The sequence below is a fragment of the Artemia franciscana genome, chromosome 13, assembly GCF_032884065.1.
Source record: "Artemia franciscana chromosome 13, ASM3288406v1, whole genome shotgun sequence".
In the NCBI taxonomy this organism is placed as follows: domain Eukaryota; kingdom Metazoa; phylum Arthropoda; class Branchiopoda; order Anostraca; family Artemiidae; genus Artemia; species Artemia franciscana.
Genome location: NC_088875.1, coordinates 38,501,928 through 38,523,997, shown reverse-complemented (window position 1 = coordinate 38,523,997; position 22,070 = coordinate 38,501,928). Strand labels below are relative to the sequence as shown.

The following is a 22,070-nucleotide window of genomic DNA, read 5'->3' as shown; positions in this document are numbered from 1 at the left end:
CTTTAATATGATTGTCTTAGGGGAAAATAATCATGCACTAGTTACCTATTAGGATTTTTTTCTTTTTTTTGCATATAAGAATTTGAAGCTTCCTCAATAATGTTCATGGGCATTGTGAAGATGATGATGTAATTTTCAATAAGAGCGTATCCTTTTAGGGATTTGTCCCCTTTTCTAAAATTACGCAAATTTTTTCTAAAATTATGCAAATTTTCTGGATCTCTTAACTGTTTTTGATTAATTTTGAATTTAATAAATTTTGTATATTTGGAACCAACATAAGAGTGGGATTTTTTTAGAAATATTTTTTGCTATCGAAAGTTTGATTTTAGAGGTTCGCTTAATATTGGGAGCAGTTCATATGAACTTTTGCTTGACTGATTTAACCGAATTACAAATAATTTTTATTTTCAGGCAAGTTCATGTGAAAGGTCATGACCAATATCCAATACAGTTGGCAGTTACAAGATCGCATATTTTTTGGTCTGATCAGAGATCGAGCAGCGTCTGGTACATCTCAAATGATGTTTCTACCACCCAAACACCAAAGCTCTTTGTATATGGTGGTAATTACGCACCGTATGCTATATCTATAGTCCATCCTGAATATGTATATTGTAATAAACCATCATCTGAGGAACCGATTGCGATGGTAGACAACCCCGTAATGCAATTGAAAGACACTTCTTCAGATCAGTGCAATGGTTATTGTCTGCATGGTTTTTGTAAAATACTGAATGGTTTAGTAAAATATTGCGATTGTGAACTGGGGTATAAAGGTTCACGTTGTGAAGTTGAAATATGCCCTTCTGGATACTGTCTCAATACAGGTACTTGTCAATCCCGAGGTGATAAACCCTATTGTGTATGCCCTCCAGGCTTCACCGGTTCTAAGTGCGAAATTAATCAATGCTACCAGTTCTGCCATAACGGTATATGTGCTATTCGAAATAACAAACCCACTTGTAGCTGCAACTTAGGGTATGCTGGGGACCGTTGTGAAAGGAACATTTGTAAAGATCACTGTTTTAATAATGGGGTTTGTTCAGTATCTGTTGAAGGACCCCAATGTTCCTGTGGTGAGGAATATGCTGGTGAACGATGTCAATATGGGGTGTGCGACCACTTCTGTTTGAATGGCGGTATGTGCAGTGTTGTCAATAGGACTTCAGTGTGTCTTTGTCAAGACGGATGGAGTGGCTCTAGATGTGAGAAAAGGGTCTTGGATAGTAGAAGTGTTTGCAAGAGCTATTGTTTCAATGGAGGAAGTTGTATTGCAACCGAAGACGGGGGACCTATTTGCAGGTTTTTTCTTCTTTAATTTTATTTTCTAAATACTCATGTTTGGGAATTTTAACACTCCTGTTTCTGTATGCTATCACGGAGAAGACAACTATTCCGATCGATACATATTTCTTAGTTTAAATTATAACGTTTCTTTTTCTATGCACGTAAAAAAGGGGTAGAAACATAATATATGTGCAAATATAGTTATATGTAAATTTAAGTGACTTTTACTGTGCCATGTGATCGGTGTCAGAGTACTATTTTACCAACTGGCCATTTAATGCAAATAAAAATAAAAATTAAAAATGAGCCAAATAAACAATGAGCCAAATTGTTTCTGTCTAAATGTCTTAGATCTTTTGATGGGGAGAGGGGGGCTTGTTGATTCCTCAATAATCTCTCCTTGACTCAAATTATTAGTTTGAATGTACAGTTAAGTTTCGGTAAGTTATTGATATGGAGGAAAAAATAAAAACGTCACTTTTAAAGTGACGAAATAAAAAACGCCAGATATAAAAACCTTGCGATATCTCTGGAATTGCTGTTATATATATATATATATATATTAAATTAAAAAAAAACAAGTTTTTGTAACTGCAAGTAAGGAGCGACACTAAAACTTAAAACGAAAAGAAATTATTCAGAATATGAACGGGGTTGTCCCCTCCACAACGCCTCGCTCTTTACGCTAAAGTTTGACTCTTTCTCACAGCTCTACTTTTTAAAACAATAAAAGACTTTAGCGTAAAGAGCGAGGCATTGCGGAGGGGACAACCACTTTAGGATGAAACTTGGTGGGAAAAATAAGCACAAGTCCTAGATACATGATTGACATAACCGGAACGGATCCGCTCTCTTTGGGGTGGTTGGGGGGGGGGGGTAATTCTGAAAAATTAAAAAAAATGAGGTATTTTTAACTTACGAACGGGTGATCGGATCTCAATGAAATTTGATATTCAGAAGGATATGGTGTCTTAGAGCTCTTATTTTAAATCCCGACCAGATCTGGTGACATTGGGGGGGGGAGTTGGGAGAGGGAAACCTAAAACTTGGAAAAAACTTAGAGTGGAGGGATCGGGATGAAACTTGGTGGGAATATTAAGCAAAAGTCCTAGATACATGACTGACATAACCGGAACGGATTCGCTCTCTTTGGGGTAGTTGGGGGGGGGGGGGGTAATTCTGAAAAATTAGAAAAAATAAGGTATTTTTAACTTACGAACGGGTGATCGGATCTCAATGAAATTTCATATTTAGAAGGATATCGTGTCTCAGAGCTCTTATTTTAAATCCCGACCGGATCTGGTGACATTTGGGGGGAGTTGGGAGGGGGAAACCTAAAACTTGGAAAACATTTAGAGTGGAGGGATCGGGATGAAACTTGGTGGGAAAAATAAGCACAAGTCCTAGATACATAATTGACATAACTGGAACGGATCTGCTCTGTTTTGGGGAGTTGGGGGGTTAGAAGTAGTCGTTTTCCCGATTTGACCATCTGGTCAAAACTGGTCTCACCAAACTTGGTGGGAAAAATAAACACAAGTCCTAGATACATGATTGACATAAACGGAACGGATCCTCTCTCTTTGGGGTAGTTGGGGGGGGGTATTTCTGAAAAATTAGAAAAAATGAGGTATTTTTAACTTACGAACGGGTGATTGGATCTCAATGAAATTTGATATTTAGAAGGATATTGTGTCTCAGAGCTCTTATTTTATACCCGACCGGATCTGGTGACATTGAGTGGGGAAGTTTGGAGGGGGAAACCTAAAACTTTGAAAACACTTAGAGTGGAGGGATCTTGATGAAACTTGGTGGGAAAATTAAGTACAAGTTCTAGATACATGATTGACATAACCGGAACGGATCCGCTCTCTTTGGGGTAGTTGGGGGAGGGGTTAATTCTGAAAAATTAGAAAAAATGAGGTAATTTTAACTTACGAACGGGTGATCGGATCTCAATGAAATTTGATATTTAGAAGGATATCGTGTCTCAAAGCTCTTATTTTAAATCCTGACCGGATCTGGTGACATTGGGGGAAGTTTGGGGTGGGGAACCTAAAATCATGGAAAACTCTTAGATTGGAGGGATCGGGATGAAACTTGGTGGGAAAAATAAGAGCAGAAGTCTTACATACGTGATTTACATAATTGGAACGGATCCGCTCTATTGGGGGGGGGGGGTTAATTCTGAAAAATAAGAAAAAATGACGTATTTTTGACTTACGAAGGAGTATCGGATCTTCACGAAACTTCATATTTAGAAGGACCTCGTAACTCAGGTCTCTTATTTTAAATCTCAACCGGATCAAGCATAATGGGGGGGGGGCAGTTGGGGGGACCGGAAATCTTAGAAAATACTTAAAGCGGTGAGATCAGGATAAAATTGGATGGGAAGAATAGAAAACTGTCTAAGATACGTGACTGACATAACCGGACCAGATCTGCTCTCTTTGGTGGAATTGGGGGGGGGGGTTAATTTTGAAAATTGAGGTATTTGTAACTTACGAAAGGGTGGCCAGATCTTAATGAAATTTGATATTTAGAAGGATCTTGTGCTTTAAAGTTCTAATTTTAAATTCCTACCAGGTCCTGTGACATTGGGAGGAGTTGGAAGGGGAAACCGGAATTCTTGGAAAACGTGAAAATTGGGGTATTTTTATCTTACGAATAGATGATCGGATCTTAATGAAATTTGATTTTTAGAAGGAATTCATGTCTCAGAGCTCTTGTTTCAAATCCCAACCAGATCTTTTGACATTGGGGGGAGTTGGAGGGGGAAATCTTGGAAAAACACTTGGAGTGGAAGAATCGGGATGAAGCTTGGTGGATAGAATAAACAAATGTCCTTGATACGTGATTGACGGAACCGTACTGGATTCGCTCTCTTTGGGGGATTTGGGGGGAGGGATTCAGTGATTTGGCGAGTTTGGTGCTTCTGGAGGTGCTAGGACGATTAAAATTGGTAGGCGTGTCAGGGAGCTGCACAATTTGACTTGATAAAGTCGTTTTCCCAGATTTGACCATCTGGGGCTAAAGGGAGAGGAAAATTAGAAAAAATTAGGTATTTATAACTTACGAGTGGGTGATCGTATCTTAATGAATTTTGATATTTAGAAGGACATCGTGACTCAGAACTCTTATTTTAAATCCTGACCGGCATTAAGCCTCTTATTTTCCTTTGTTAAATCAATCTATCGATTCATAGAATTTTGTTAGAGCTCATACCATATGATCTCTTGGCTCTTAGCTCTTCTCGCCTCGTCACAAGTGCCATATGAGCTCTTAGCTCTTGTTATTAGTAATAAATTTACGTAACTTAAGAATCTACTTGCGTACCGAACTTCTATATTTGTATATTTTTATTACGTATATGAGGGGATTCGCCCCCTAGTCCATACCTAGCTCTTTACACTAAAGCTTGAATTTTGTCCCAATTCTTTAAGAATGATCCCTGAATCCCAAAGGCCATAGAATAAAAGTTGAAATTACTAAATATACTTTAATGTGAAGAGCTTAGTATTGTGGAGGAGATGAACCCCCTTATTTACGTAGTACTTTCTGTTCTTTTTAGGTTCTAATGCTGCTCCTTGCTTCCAGCTGAAATTTTTTTTAATTTATTTTCTCATTCTTTTTCATAAATAATACTAAAAAATCCTTTAGCCTCTTCATCCTGATAAATTCCTCCTTGGAAAGCTCCTCCCAAGTAACCCTCCCCCCTTCAACACGAAAAAGTCCCCATGGAAACGTCTGTACACTTCCCAATAACCGTTACTATATGTAAATAATGGTCAAAATTTGTAACTTGCAGCCCCTCCTCCAGGGACTGTGGGCGATTAAGTCGTCCCGAAAGACATAATTATTAGGTTTTTTGACTATGCTGAACAAAATGGCTATCTCAGAATTTTGATCCGTCAACTTTGGGGGGAAAATGAGCGTGGGAGGGGGCCTAAGTGCCCTCTGATTTTTTAGTCACTTACAAAGGGCACTAGAGCTTTTAATTTCCTTTAGAATGAGCCCTCTCGAGACATTGTAGGACAACTGGGTTGGTACGATCACCCCTGAAAAAAAAAAAAATTAACACGCATCCGTGATCTGCCTTCTGGCAAAAATTACAAAATTCCACATTTTTATAGAAATGAGCTTGAAACTTCTACAGTAGGATTCTCTGATACGCTGAATTTGATGGTGTGATTTTCGGTAAGATCCAATGACTTTTAGGGGGGCGTTTTCCCCTATTTTCTAAAATAAGGCAATTTTTCTCAGGCTCGTAACTTTCGATGGGTAAGACTAAACTTGATGAAACTTATATATTTAAAATCAGCATAAAAAGCCGGGATGCTCCTTATTACAGTTCGTTACCACGAATTGTTTGATATATATATATATATATATATATATATATATATATATATATATATATATATATATATATATATATATATATATATATATATATATATACGTAGCGTATGTTCATTTACGCTATGAATAATAATCCTAGTATAGTAGTGACTCTCATAAATTTTACTTACAGCCACAGGAATAAACAGACAGGATCCAAGATAAAAAGATGGTATTTATATTAGTAGGCCATGTTTGGTAGAAATAGGGAGAGATTGTATCCTAGTTTAGGAAAATTTAGTGTTGGAAAAGAAAACGGTAATGGTTTCAGACTGCCGGATTTTGTAGGCATAACGATCTAGTGATAACAAAAACAATGTTTGGTCATAAAATTGCCCATAAGCTAATATGGTATTCACATGATAGTAAGACGGCTGATAGTATGAGTGCTGTTATTAATTTCAAAAAGCAAAGGGTCAGTCTTAGCAATACATGCACCAGTAGAGCTGACTGACAAGAGACAGTATTGACTTAGCTAAATTTTACACACAGTGACAAAAAAAATATCAGGTGGAAGTATGGTATTTTTATTAGAAAGTTTTAATGCCAAGGTTGTTATGAATAAGGATAGATATTAGACAACACTGTCTTTTTGTTTATACTTAAAATGGAAATCAAAATATAAGATTGGGTAAAACTTTTAATTGAGACAGTGAACTTTGAATAAACTACAAATACTTATATATGTCTGGGTTTTTCGACTTCATATTCAGAAGCCTTTATAAAGGAGAAAAAGAAGAAAATAAAAATTATACCAGACAGAACAAGTCCACACATAAGAGGAAAAACACATAAAATGAAAAAAAAAACACAGATGCTGCACAAGTAGGAAAAAAACGTAAGGACCTCATATATGATTAACTATATTAGTTTATATATAGTTGTATAAACAACGTCTATAGTTAATCATATACAAATTCCTTTAGTTTCTCCCTTCCTTTGTATAGCATTTGTGTGCGTTTTTTTTACTTTTTATGCTATCTATAATATTTATTAATTTGCTTAACTCACTTTAAATTTTTCCTTGTTTCCTGCTGATAAAGACTTCCACATGTGTTGGTAAAATATTCTAGTGTTTGTATACAAGAAATTTTTTTGATTTGTCAAAGTCCATTCTAAGACTAGAATTTATCAGAAAATCGTGGGAAGAGGTCCTTTGAACTGGAAGCTTAGATTGTTTACAGAAGTGGACTTTCATTTTATTGTGCAATTTTAACTCAGTTTTACTGCTTTTAGCTGTGCAAATGACTTTACTGGCCTAAGATGTGAAGTTAGTCTCTCTCTACTATCCAGCAATGAAGGACTGCTGGTTCCGTTAATTAGTTCATGTGTTTTGGGCTTTATTTTACTTTTGGCAGTGGCATTTTTGGCCTTCCAAGTTTGGCGTCTTCGTAAGAGGCCGAGACTTCGAAAGCACTATGTTGTGAACAAACCAACTTCTAACGGACTACATGGAGGGTCAGATGGAATACACCTCGAGCTAGAAAACTGCTGTAATATGAATGTCTGTGAAACTGTAAGTTCTGAAATTTTCATTTATGTTAAAACTATAAGACTATAAACTAGAAAACTGCTGTAATATGAATGTGTGTGAAACTGAAAGCTCTGGAATTTTGATTATGTTTGAACTATAAAACTGTTAGAAAACCAAAAAACTGCTGTTATATGAATATCTTAGAAACTGTAATTTATGAAACTTTGACTATGCTAAAATCATAAAACCATTTGGAAACTAGAAAACTGTTGTAACATTAATGTCTCTGAAAATCGTAAGTTCTGTAATTTTGATTATGTTTAAACTTTAAAACCATTTGAAAATTAGGAAACTGCTGTAACATGTATGTCTCTGAAAACTGTAAGTTCAGTAGTTTTGATTGTGTTAAAACTATAAACCATTTGAAAAACAGAAAACTGCCGCAACATGAATGTCTGTGGAGACTGTAAGGTCTGAAATTTTGGTTATGTCAAAACTATCAAACCATTTGAAAACTAGAAAACTGCTGTAACATGAATGTCTCTGAAAACTGTAAGCTTCGAAATTTTTATTATGTTAAAACTGTAAAACCATTTGAAAACTAGAAAACTGATGTAATATGCATGCCTCTGAAAACTGTAAGTTCCATTTTGATTATGATAAAACTATCAAACCATTTGAAAACTAGAAAACTGCTGTAACATGAATGTCTCTGAAAACTGTAAGCTTCGAAATTTTTATTATGTTAAAACTGTAAAACCATTTGAAAACTAGAAAACTGATGTAATATGCATGCCTCTGAAAACTGTAAGTTCCATTTTGATTATGATAAAACTAGAAAACCATTTGGAAACTAGAAAACTGCTGTAACATGAATATCTCTGAAAACTGTAAATTCCCAAATTTTTATTATGTTAAAACTATAAAACCATTTGAAAACTAGAAAACTGCTGTAACATGAATATCTCTGAAAACTCTAAGCTCCGAAATTTTGATTATATCAAAACTATAAAACCATTTGAAAACTAGAAAACTGGTAAGTTCGGTAAGTTCGAAACTATAAAACCATTTGGAAACTAGAAAACTGCTGTAATATGAATGTCTCTGGAAACTGTAAGCTCTGAAATTTTGATTATGTTATCACTAGAAAACTGTTTGAAAACTAGAAAACTACTCTAATATGAATGTCTGGGAAACTGTTATTTCGAAAATTTTGATTATATTAAATTTTAAAAACTGATAGGTTGTCATTGGACAAAAAGATTGTCTTTGTCAGCCGACTGTCTAGGGCCAAACGAAAAGTAGGTCGTCTCCGAGTGTGGTGGGAGGATGTCGTAAAGAAAATTTTAAGGGAAATCGGAACTTCCTGGGATGGTTCAAAGAGGGAGACCTTGAATAGATTGGGACAGAGAAGGAGCGTGCGTACCTCTGTTGGCCTCAGGTGGCTTGTTGCAGCAGTGAGTTGTTCTTAGTAGTAATAATAGCGTATAAGTGTTTTAGGAAACTAAAAAATTCTTGCATTATGAATGTCTGTGAAATTGTAGATTTTGAAATTTCGATTATGTCGAAACGTTAAACTATTATAAAACTGCTTTTATACGAATATCTGCGAAACTGTAAATTCTTAAATTTCAATTTTTCTATTTTTAGTTTTAGACTTTTTAGATTTTTTTAGATTTTTAGTTTTAGGTTGCGCTTCAGAAGACTGTAGTCGTTAACCATAATTAATTATTGTTATTAGTTACGTCCCAACACAACATATTATGAACCAATTCGGTTAATTCTTTTTCGTATAAGTGCAGAAACACATAGAACGTTAACATCTTTTGTTTATTTTATTTTGATTCTTTGTAATATAAGATTATTACTTATTACATAAGATCGATGTAATAACAAATAATAACTTATGATTTATGATAAGAGGCTTCTGGAACGTATCTTCTGTTTTTTTTTTTTTTTGTTTTTTTTTTTTTTGGTGCTCAAACTAATATGATGGTATTCTGCCCAGGGTTGCCAAGGTATTTCTCAATCCCCCAAATATTGATAAGGTGTCTCCATATTTGTATGAAAAAGATTAAAAAAAAGCGTGAACGATGAAACTTTCTCAGTTGAGTTTCTCAGTTGAGACTCCCCTTTTTAGGCGAGTCGGCCAGATTCATTGGTGTATTGACTTAGACTATTTTAAGCAACCTACCTGTACTGAAAAGGTTATTTACTTAAGATAAAAAGAAAATAAGTTTGATAAACACTTTATCTTTACTTGACACTCAAAGTAAAGTTGGATATCCAAACGTTGGAGCCATCTACCATCACAGCCACCCATTGGAGGCCAATCAGAAGAAAAGGATTAAAAAAATAGAGTTTCGTGGGAGGTAGTAAATATTTAAGCTTTTAACATATTGGGGTGAAGGAGGAGGATGCGGAGTCGTGTTTGCCTTAGGTACATGAGTGCCGCAATGAATTTTAAATAGCAGCACTGTTTGTGTTTAATCCTAATTTTCCACAAACAGGTAGGGTATAGATCAGAAAGAGAGAATTTAAAGAAAACTGGAACTTCGAGGGTGGGAGTAAAGGGAGAAACTTCGAGCTTATCGGGGGGAGAGCAGTATGTGCTTTCGCGTTTGCCTTAGATAGATTGGTGCTGCAGTGAGTTGTTAGTAGTAGTACTAGTAGTATTTAATTCTAGTCTTGGCATGGCTAATATGTATTTGATCTGAATATGTGCTGGTTGATACCTGTCCGTGAAATTGTGCATTTTGAAGTTTATAAAAAGACATCTAGTTGTGATTTCTTTTCAATCTTTTTCTCATAACTGAAATTCGTACTTCAGCTTCGTAAACTGACACTGGGTGTTTGTCCATTCCATCTTTTTTTTTTTCTCAAAATATCATTTGCTCATTAGGGATGCTTGGAGGTTTTTGTGAAGTGCACCTTGTCTGTGTGCTTAAGTTGCATAAATCTTTGGAACATGATGCGCTTTGAATCAAAATTTGTCATCAGAACTGTTTGTCCAAGGCAGGGTATGGACGCAGTGTGTTCCTCAACACTGCTCTCTTTTTTCAAATATTCTTACTTGTTCCCACATTTTGTTAAATGTTTTCTTTCGAAATTTTGCGTCTCTTCTTTTTGAGTTGGGTAAATCCTTGAAAAAATGAGCGTTTTGTTGCAAACCTAGTTTTGTCATGTCGTGAAGGCCTAGGAAACTGAACATTAAAATTCATTATTTGTAGCCAAATATTCTGAAACTCATTTTTCACTTTTTTTCACTCCACTTAATTCTTATTATAGAACATTTTAATTATATTTTTATTTTTTTAATTTTAATATTGAAAATTCTCTGAGTTCGGTCAAGCCATTAGGAAAACGTGTCAAGTAATCAGTTTTGTTATTAGGCCATTTTCTTTTCCTCCTTCTCTTCTAACTTTCCTCCTTAGCCTAACTAGCCTGGGTATAAAAGTAAAAAAAAAGTTCCAAATTTTGTTTTTTAATTAAGTGGATTCTACTTTTTCGTTTTTAAATTAATAAAAAAAAACGTATTTGTTTTTGAATAATTCAAGCATTTTCGCAACCAGTATAAACTTTTAATATAAAGCTATTAAGCCATTTGCAGTACCATTGCATAACACAAATGTTCAGATAAACAGTACAATACTGAAAAAATATTATAATACTCATTACTTCACTGCTTCACAATCAAATGTGATAAAACTATAAAACTGTTAGATAACTAGAAAACTGCTATAATATGAATGTCTGTGAAACAATATAAGTGCTAAACACAATGCAAGTAATAACACAATAAAAAATAGCAATAGCATATCAAAATCTACAATTACAATAATAATAGATCACGTCATACGTAAATCGTTATGATAACGCAATGAAAGTGTTACAATAACTGTTACAGCGCTGAAAAAGTGCTACAGTACTCACTACTTCACTATTTCATGATCAAATCACGAAACGACACAAATTTTAAGCATAAAACAGTATATGAATAATAATAATGACACGATAACAATTATAAATGACATTACAAATGTCAAACATCAAAAAATACCTAACAATACAATGTAAAACAAATAGCGATAACACAATAACAATAATAAATGACACATTACAAATATTAAATATTAAACAATATATAAATATCATAATATACAACGAATAACAATAACAAACATAGATGACGCAATACAAATGTTAAATAAAATGATATATAAATTATATAATATGCAACAATTAATAGTTACAAGATATCAATAATATATGACACAATACAAACTTTAAACATGGAAGATGTATATAAATAACACAATATCAAACAGTTCATGGTAACGAACTGTAGTAAGGAGTGACCCGGCTCAATAGTAAACGAAACTCTAAAAACGGAATTTTGATACTAAGAGATACATCAAAAGAATCCTGATTTTAAATATATAAGTTTCATCAAATTTAGTCTTTGTCATCAAAAGTTACGAGCCTAAGAAAATTTTCCTTATTTTGGAAAATGGGGGAAACACCCCCTAAAAATCATAGAATCTTAACTAAATTCACTCCATTGTATTCAGCGTATCACAGAACTCTACTGTAAAAGTTTCAAGCTCCTATCTACAAAAATGTGGAACTTCGTATTTTTTGCCAGAAGATCGATCACGGGTGCGTGTTTATTTGTTTTTTGTTGTTTTTTTTCCCGAGGGGTCTCGTTTCGACTGAGTGGTCCTAGAGTGTCGCAAGAGGGTTCATTCTAACGGAAATGAAAAGTTCTAGTGCCCTTTATAAGTGACCAAAAAAATTGGAGGGCACCTAGGCCCCCTCCAACGCTCATTTTTTTCCCAAAGTCAACGGATCAAAATTTTGAGATATCTGTTTTGTTCAGCATTGTCGAAAACCATAACAGATATGTTTTTGGGATGACTTACTCCCCCACAGTCCCCAGGGGAGGGGCTGCAATTTACAAACTTTGACCAGTGTTTATATACAGTAATGGTTATTGGGAAGTGTACAGACGTTTTTCAGGGGGATTATGTTGGGTTGAGGGGGGGTGAGGGGAGGGGGCTATGTGGGAGTATCCTTCTTTGGAGGAATATGTCATGGGGGAAGAGAAATTCAATGAAGGGGGCGCAGGATTTTCTAGCATAATTATAAAAAAAACAATGAAAAAATAAATATGAAAAAGTTTTTTCAACTGAAAGTAAGGAGTAGCATTAAAACTTAAAACGAACTGAGATTATTACGCATATGAAGAGTTCATCTCCTCCTAAATACCTCGCTCTTTACGCTAAAGTATTTTTAGTAATTTCAACCATTTATTTTACGGCCTTTCTGATTCAGGGGTCATCCTTAAAGAGCTGGGACAAAATTTATGCTTTAGTGTAAAGAGTGAGGTATTAACGAGGGGACAAACCCCCTCATATACATAATAAAAATATAAGAATATAAAAGTTCGTTATGTAAGTTAATTCTTAAGTTACGTATATTTTTTACTAATAAAAACGTTTGTTACAAATTAAAAGTTCTAGTTGTCTTTTCAAGTAATCAAAAAATTGGGGGCAATTACGCCTCCTCCCCCTTTTTTTCTCAAAATTGTCTGATCAAAACTAAGAGAAAGCCATTTAGCCAAAAAAAAGATTAATATGAAAATTTCATTTTAATAATTTATGTGCGGAGAGCCAAAATCAAACATGCATTAATTCAAAAACGTTCAGAAATTAAATAAAAAAACTAGTTTTTTTTTAACTGAAAGTAAGGAGCCACACTGAAACTTAAAACGAACAGAAATTACTCCGTGTATGAAAGGGGATATTCCCTTTTCAACACCCCACTCTTTATGCTAAAGTTTTTTACTGTTTAATAAAGTAGAATTGAAAGAATCAAACTTTAGCGTAAAGAGCGGGGCGTTGAAAGTTGAAACTTTACTAAGTAAGTGTCTCCAGAAAAGTTGATTGTGTTTTTTTTTCTCTTTTTTTAAAACATAGGACTGAACTCTGTGACAGGTGACAGAGAATTCAAAACGGAGACCGTTTTTCTTTGTAATACAGATTACTTTGATTGGCAAACAATGACAAATTTTTGAGACTTTATTTTTTTTTTTTTTCTTAGGGGAAGATGTTTTATAAAAATACGATTTTGAGTTTTCACCAAAAGTAGTAAAACTAAGGCTACGTTCTAATTGAATTAGGTGTAGTTCCCATCCTTCAGCGAGTGCTGATGACTTGATACACCGTACAAGAGTTATGCACTCGTAAGACTCCCGACATGTAAGGATATACATGCAGGGATTAGGGTACAGTCGTAATGCCTCACTAACGATCGATCGGCGAACTTCCCATTGTAGAATTTTGTGAGGATGGGTTGAGTGCACAAGAAAGAGATAAATCTCTTTGTATACAATGCTTGATTGGAAGGAATTATCAAATGTTGTCACTTGAAGACAAGGTTTCGAGAGAGCTGATGTAGAGTTGGTAGAAAGATTACTACTGAATAGAAATTTTTAGTTATTCTTAATTGATCCCGCCATTGAGGTATTTTGAGCCAATATGATGGCTCATTTTCGCATTATAGGAATTATTTGCGATTATAGGTACTCAATCAAAAGTTTATGAACAGGTTGTTCGACATATTTTATTATTATACACATCGTGGTAGCGCAGTGGATGTGGCGAAGGCTCACAATCGCAGGGCACCTCGTTCAAACCTTTGTGTAGCAAGTAAACAAAACAAAAAAAAAATTTAGCGGGAACAAAGAAATAACGAATTTGTATATCTGACATGACTAATTGAGTTCAGTACATTTGGTAATTTTTTTGTTCTAGATTACTGCGAAGATGCCTCTTCGATAATGTTGGTATGATTCCAGGTAGTTTTTTTTTATCAAGGGCTCTGGTATTATTGGTAGTACCGTACTTCCTTTTTAAGCTTTTTGATCTACTGGCACCTTGGAAATGGGGTCCACGTGGGCAGTAGAGCTCCTTGCGTAAATCCACTGCTGAAAGATCAGGGGCAGAATTAGCAATATGACCTACTATTCAAAATTTAAATGGTTTTTGGTTTTCTGGTTTTGAGGACAACTTTGATTTGTTTTTATACGCTTCTTATTGCTGCGAACGGTGTCGGATCTTCTGTCCTGGTCAGTATTATAACTTTTTTTCGTTCCTTGTTACAATTTCCTAATGTCATCGTAATTTCAAGGTCAGATGCTCTTTGTAATCTGTGTTCACTCCTTGCAGTTGAGGCTTCAATTTTTTTTGCGTTTTCTATTTTGTTTGAAGTTTTTTGTACATGCTTTGTTCTGGTATGCTCTAGCTGTGTAATTTCTCAAGGTTTAATACGTTTGAATTGTTGTATTGACTCTTCGCTGTACGTTCTAAAAGCCCTGGTTAGCCCTGCAAATAGTTTTGAATATGGAAAGATTTATATTAATTCCAAAAATAATTATTTTTGTAATGCATAGGACTAGCCGTAGGTTCATACAAATGCTAACATGAAATTAATTTTCGCCTTTGTTCAGGAATTTTGTTGCCAACTTTTGATATTTTGTGTCCTTTATAAAGCAATTAATTGATTTGTAAGAAAATCATCTTTTATCGAGCAACTAAGCATTTCTAATCAAAGAAACATTAATATCCATGGAAGAATAAACGATTTGCGGGTGAAAAATTTGATGATATAAGGATTTGGGTGCGAATAAGAGAAATCAAAAGTGCTAGTTGATGCTATTGATGAATCTTGCTACAATTCTGTGTAAACTTAGTGTAAGATTTTGGTATAAAACTTCGATTCTTACGATTCCAATTCATTGTCCTATCATATTTTTTTATACAATGTCTGGTAATGTTGTACCACATACTATTTTCTACTTTCAATTTTAACTGTTTTCTACTTTCGATTCTACTTTTCTTGTTCCAGGGATTTTGAGGGCTGGATAAAAATCTTCCTTTTACAAACAACTAGGGATATTTAAGCAAGTCAATTGTCAATAACAATCCAATATTTAAATCATAATGTTCAGTTTTTTGCGCTTGTAAAAATTATGTCAAACATACCGCCTTTTGAATTGATGCAGCTGATTCGCTTATTAGCGTTTATTCAACTCGTATGCGTTTATTTGAAAGGCTATCATAGCACTCGTAAAATTTTTCTACTTTTATGATTATAACGAAAACACAAAAAGTGCAACTTGTTAACAAAATGGGGCTCGAAGGTGTTCGCAAATCTTCACAGGCACTTGACGGTAGATTAATCGCTAAATTCGTAGATTAATTGAGACAAGGAAATGTGCGATTGTTTTTAATAGCATGAGGTGGCAGAGCGGATTGATCTCTGTTTGGCAACCCGGGGCCCAGGTTCGATCCCAGCTGCCTCAGACTTTTATATATATATATATATATATATATATATATATATATATATATATATATACATATATATATATATATATATATATATATATATATATATATATATATATATATATATATATATATATATATATATATATATATATATATATATATATATATATATATATATATATATATATATATATATATATATATATATATATATATATAAAGGGCCGAAACCCTATAGGCAAGTGTGTATTCTCCTGATGAGCCCTTGTGTTGGGTTGTTGCCTCTGAATTATTTGTCTTTACTGTTTTTATTGTTTGGTAAATGACGACACGACTGCCTGTCCATGGATTATTCTTTATGGTTGATTGTGTATGGCTATGCTGTTTGACCTATGTGATTGTATGGATGAGTAGGGTTAAGGCCTCATTAAAGTGCTGGTCTATATTAATTACTAATTTAGGGGTACAGTCTTCCTTTTCTCCTTCTGTCTTCCTTTTTTTTTTTTTTTTTTTTTTTTAATGTGTTTGTGCTGTTGCATTGGTGATTTCTCTTTTCTTTATATCAATGTCATTATGTCGTTACTCAAAGTGGTTTGTTTTATACGAGAAGAATTTAATTTATTTGCTATTGTTATTCATTGATCATAAATAACCAGTATGGTACCTATTTTGTTGGTTATATTATACTAATAATGATTTTGGGTACTTATAGTTGTTATTTATTTTTAGCCATGTTTTGAGCCAAAAACTCGTCCCAATGGAACAAGGCACAATAAAAAGGAAGAGAAATACAACTTGTTGAAGAATACGAATGAATTATTCTGAGTCATTGTTTTGTTTATGTATTGTGATTGCTCAGACCTATTTTGAAGTTACTTTGTGCCTGATTTTACCGGTGGCAAAAAGGCTCAAGTGCTTTTTTAGATATGATATTCGAATGCTTTGGCAGTTTTTAGAGGAGCCCAAATTTTATGTTGAAATTAAGGTAATCTTAATGAATTATCTTGAAATTAAGGTGAATTTTACGAATCACCTTGAAATTAAGGTGAGACTATATAAATCACCTTGAAATTAAGGTGATTCGACCTGGTGGGAGATTTTGAGTCGAAGCAATTTGATTTGAATTAAGGGTATTAGCTTCAATTCAAAGATTAAACTGGATAAAAGGGTTTATTAGCAGTTGTTAGAGAAAAGTTCAGATTTTTCAGTTATTTTAAGCCATGAAATTAAAATTGATCTGACCTGAATAGTTTAGACTTCTGGGAGACATTGAGTCGAAGCACTTTGATTAGAATTTTGGGTATTAGCTTCAATTCAGAGAAACTAGATAAAAGGGTTTATTGGCAGTTGTTAGAGAAAAGTTCAAATTTTACAGCTATTTCTAAGCCTTGAAATTAAAGTGATACACGTTAAATAGTTTAGATCACTGGGAGACATTGAGTTGACGTTAGGGTACTGGCTTCAAATCAGGGCTAAACTCAATAAAATGGTTTTGATAAAACTAGCAGAGGTTTGGCATCCAAGAACTTTCAAATAACTGATAATTATGATGAAATCAGTGCATAAGAAGCAAACTCTTAAGAAATAAACTAGATCAATTTTTGAATCAATTTGGACGATAAGCTCGATAAGCTCTTGTTACTTTTCTTTCTTTCTTCTTGTACAACTCTAGTTATCCTTTTTATTTTAACATTTAAGTATTTACAGCAAATACCGCAAGTATTGAATATTTTTCCAATACTTGAATCATTGCTGCTGCTACATTGGGTAATTCAGTAATGTATTAAATCCGTGATGCTGAAGTTCCGTGTCCCATAGATCTTCAATGGATACTTGAGTGATTATTGTCACAATATTCGGTATCTCAATATAGTATCCGCGATACTGAAGTTCTATGTTCCATGGATACCTCAACGGATACTTGAGTGATTGCCCCTATAATATCCGGTATCTCAATATAGAATCCGCGATACTGAAGTTCTATGTTCCATGGATACCTCAACGGATACTTGAGTGATTGCTGCCACAATGCCCGGTATTTCAATATAGTAAAAACTTCAACATCCGTGATACTAAAGTTCTGTATTCCATGAATACCTCCATAGATATTTGAGTGATTGTCCCTATAATATCTGGTATCTCAATATAGTATCCGTGATACTGAAGCTACGTGTTCCATGCATACCTCAACGGATACTTGAGTGATTGCTGCCACAATGCCCGGTATTTCAATATAGTAAAACCTTCAACTTCCGTGAGTTCTGTATTCCATGAATACCTCCATAGATACTTGAGTGATTGCCCCTATAATATCTGGTATCTCAATATAGCATCGTGATACTGAAGTTATGTGTTCCATGCATACCTCAACGGATACTTGAGTGATTGCTGCCACAATGCTCGGTATTTCAATATAGTAAAAACTTCAACATCCGTGATACTAAAGTTCTGTATTCCATGAATACCTCCATAGATACTTGAGTGATTACTGCCATAATATCTGGTATCTCAATATAGCGGCCATAATATCTGGTCCCACAATTTTCGGCGTCTTAATATATTAAAATGCTCATCATTACGGAACAATTTGGAATAAATATTTGAAAAAAAATTCTGGAGCTTTGAAAAGTTTTTCGCCGCAAAATTATATGTACTCCTAATTCTCCGTAAAGGTAAATTGAATAAAACGGTTTAATCAAGGCCCTATGAAAAAGCACAGGAATGTTTATTTTTTTTTCGTGAAAACAGAAATTTTGGGCTTTTAGATAAAATATGAAAAGGTATCGCCTTTATGCGCTAAGCGGTTGACCTTTATGGCTGACACTTTGAGATTTGAGTTTGCTCTCCCTTTTTATAGGTAATAGAAAACATTGATGTGTGCAAGTTTAGCTTTGTAATTGAACTTAGGGTGCTATTCCTGAATTTTACTGTGGGAAGGTAGTAGGGACATTATTTTGGGTGCTGGGGGTGAAGTTTTCTCTGATTTTGAAAAGAGGGAAACTTGTAATTAGGGCCTTCTTATAAAAATAGGCCTATTGAATGCGATAGCTTGTGCATTGGTCCCTCCGAAAAAAATAGTGTATTTCTTTAAGTAGGACTAATACTTTAGACTGAAAAACTGATATCAGAATTGCTTGGAAATACAGTGTAAGGCTGCAACAAAAACCTCGCTTGAGATACGTTTAGGTCAGGGGGATCCCAGGGACCTCTTTAAATCCCAATCTCCTCTTCATTTACCTTCATTTCTGGCCCTGCATAGATATGTTTAACCCATAAAACCCGCATACATACTATGCATACCTATTCATGCTTTCACCCATACAGAAAAATTCTAGTCATTATGAAGATTGTCCAAACCCCCCCCCCCCCCCCATATTGTACGTGGAAACGTATAGTGAGGAGCACTAAAGTTTGGTCTGGAAATAAATTTTCTGTCACATTAGAATAAGTTTTTCTGTTCGGACATCAAATTTCTAATGTCATTTTTTTTATAACATGGGCACTGTTAACAGGGGCAACAGGCCATTCAGCACCTTAAATGTTAGAAACCAAGAATTGAGGCCGTATTTAGCTCCATAGTTGGGCTGCGGGCTAATCTGGGTTATGCATCGATGGTGCTGTAACTAAAGGTCCTAAGCTAGATTAGGCTGGTCAGTTTTATAAAAACTTGTTATTGTGACCAAAATAATAAGAATATTCAAGATATATACCAGAAATTATACCCGATAAAATGTTTTGGCGCATTTAAAATTCTTAAAAAAAAAATTTTTGCTGTCATCTAGGTTTGTTCTTCAGCACTAAATGGTCTATTGCCTTAATATCAAACCCAGTCTGCTGGCAGAGAAAGAGAAAAAAATAGTTTTTTTTCCTTTTATTTGGAGACACAGGCACTTTCACCTCTTATTTTATATGATAGTTGCTTATAACTATGAGTTTGTGATAACATTTGTTTAATTTTTTTTTGCTACTTGAAAGATTTTAAAGATAAAATATATTAAGGTAGGCTTTCTGGCTGAATCGGGATTTAAAAAATGATCTAGAATCTTTGTCGCTTGGAAAGTAGTTAGGGGGCTTAGAAATGTCGAAAAATGGAGGAGGAAGGGTTGTCAGTATGTCAGTTTCAAGCGGCTTAACATTTTGCTGATTAAATAGTCTTAGTCTCAGATTGAGTCTATGAGTTTAGGACTCATAGTCTTAGTTGCCTATAGGAGTCCTTTCGGGAATTAGATCCTTTAAGTAGGGCATTATCGATGCAAAACATCCAAAAAAATAATGTTTAATAGGCATGATAAAGTTTCATTTCATTATTCTTTTTGTTAATTGAATGTGAAAAATTGTATAACCCCGGGCTCACATAACTTTGTATCGTGCAGAAACGGCTGTTTTTATGTTTCCCGTCAGATTTTATCCGTTTTCTGCAGCAAACTCGGGCGCCATGATGGTTTTGTGGTTGTGTCGAAATTCGCTCAACTGAGCCGTTGAAAAATGGACCCGTTGCAGAAACTGTCAATCTAATGGTTAAAACTTTGCTATTTGCATAGTAATTTGTGAAATTGACTGTTTTGATATGAAAATTTTGCGTTTTTGCTGTATTTTGTGTGCATAAGCTTTGCGTAAAAAAGCAGCTGTGTAAACCCAGGGCGATCGTTTATAAAAGGGTAACGTATCGCTTTTTCCACAGTAAAATTTTAATTGCTCAGTTTTACAGTATGTAAAATAATGCAAGTGTCTTATAATGAAAAAGAATGCTTAGATGTATAATATAATTGCTGTTGAGAGGGTACCTGCCTTCTTGTAAAGAAAATCCGGGATTTCAACATATCACCGGCACAAAGGTGGGACAAATGTCAGGCAATTACGTAGAATTTCTCGGGGGAGGGGGACAATAATAATAAAAAGTGTTACCAGAGAGACAAAGAGAAGTCTTGTACTTTTATATTAAAAAAAAGGGGGGGAAAGCTGTGAAAAAGAAAAATGCTTATATTTTCCTACTGATTTTTTTTCTAATAAACGAAGTCACTGTAATTAATTAACAGCTCATAGGGTTTCTCAGTCGACCCCTCCCCCCCCCCAAAAAAAAATGTTTCCCTACATAAATGTTCAGAAGGTATGCACTTGGCAAACATAGGTGCCCCTAGCGGAAAAAGAAAAAAAGCTTAGAGCTAAAGGTGGATGCAAAGCGATCCGTTACTCTGGAATTTTTATTTTTTTCTGCTACTGTGATGAAGTTATTGGATACCTGGGCATATCTCGCGATGTCTTATGAACTTGAGTCACCTTTCGGCACTCATTCCAAGAAGGGATAGTGATCTTTTTTGGAAGGGGAAGCAAGTTTGTCTGCATTGAATACTCATAAAGAACTTATATCAATTTCATTTAATTAAAACATACGAAGTTACGTAGCTTAGCTAATGGGCTACTGTCAAGTTTTTTTTGTGGCTGAAAATTGCTAAAATATCCTCTCCCTTTAATGACCCGAAACCAAACTATCTGGAAATAAGTAATAATCCTTCTCGTTTAATAATGGTTAATATCTGATTTATTAGGTAATTAAAATGATTAAATTATGATTTTTTAATGTTTTGTTTGTTAAATGAAGCATAAAAAACTAATAATTTATTTAATTACTAATAGATATGCCTTGGTTGTAATGTAGTTGTGCTTTTAGTGGTAATTTTCATAGTTTTAAAGGTGTATTTACACAAGGTGCATAGTGCATAGCAATAGTTTCTTATTTTATATAATTTTGTGGTCCAGTTTCATTGCAAAACTAAGTAATTCTTTACAACACCGAAGAAAAAAGTTATGTTTGCACTACACTGTTCCTGGGTTGTACACATTTGTTTCTTAGAATATCGCTAATTGTGTGGGTACACCTTTGCGAACCTGACCTAGTCGGAACCCCTCCTCGGACTCGAATCCCTCTTCGGCACTCATCTTTAGGAGAGATAGTGACGTATTTTGGGGAGAGATGCGAGTCTTTTTATTATGATTTTTTGTAGTTAGGTGATTGCAAATAAAGCAAGCCAGTATTAGATGATGTGTTTTTTGTAAATTTTAGGATTACTGGGAAGTATATGCTTGGGATAGGTATATGTTAAAAATGTTTTGAAATTGTTGAGGTGAACTTTTCGAATACATTTTTAAGCAAAAACGATTCATTTGGTGAAATTAGACTATGTACTCAATGTGCAGTTTCATTTTTTGGAAAGGTCGCTTTGTGGAGTATTTGAAATACTTAATCTGACCTAAAAATTTCTATGTCAAGTCGAAACTGTGCTCAATTCGAGAATCAAACAACGTGCAAGTCCTACTATTGGTAAGACTTGAAGGATCTTCTGAGGTATAGAAAATGTGGATCAATTCTGCTTTCTTGTGCTATAATGAAAGAAAGGTTGAGATGGCTAGGTCACGTTTTGCGGATGAAAGACGACAGATTGCCTAAGATTGTCCTTTAGGCCAACTGTTTAGGGGTGAACAGAAAGCAGGTCGTCCTCGTCTTGTGTGGGAGGACGTCATAAAGAAAGATTTAAGGAAATATGAGCTTCCTG

The 22,070-nt window shown here is 34.5% G+C and overlaps 1 protein-coding gene across 2 annotated transcripts in view; it reads left to right on the top strand.

Moving 5' to 3' along the window:
- LOC136034905 (protein cueball-like) overlaps window positions 1-21,554 on the top strand; it is a 79,643-nt gene extending 58,089 nt beyond the window's left edge. Inside the window, exons 5-8 of one of the 2 annotated variants that reach the window (XM_065716402.1) lie at window positions 415-1,305; window positions 6,928-7,207; window positions 13,981-14,024; window positions 16,249-21,554. In XM_065716402.1, the coding sequence (XP_065572474.1) occupies window positions 415-1,305; window positions 6,928-7,207; window positions 13,981-14,007 (1,198 nt within the window). In that variant the 3' untranslated portion in view covers window positions 14,008-14,024; window positions 16,249-21,554. The remainder of the gene's footprint in view (window positions 1-414; window positions 1,306-6,927; window positions 7,208-13,980; window positions 14,025-16,248) is intronic. The other variant, XM_065716401.1, reaches the window with a different exon arrangement.
- Window positions 21,555-22,070: the final 516 nt, after the last annotated feature.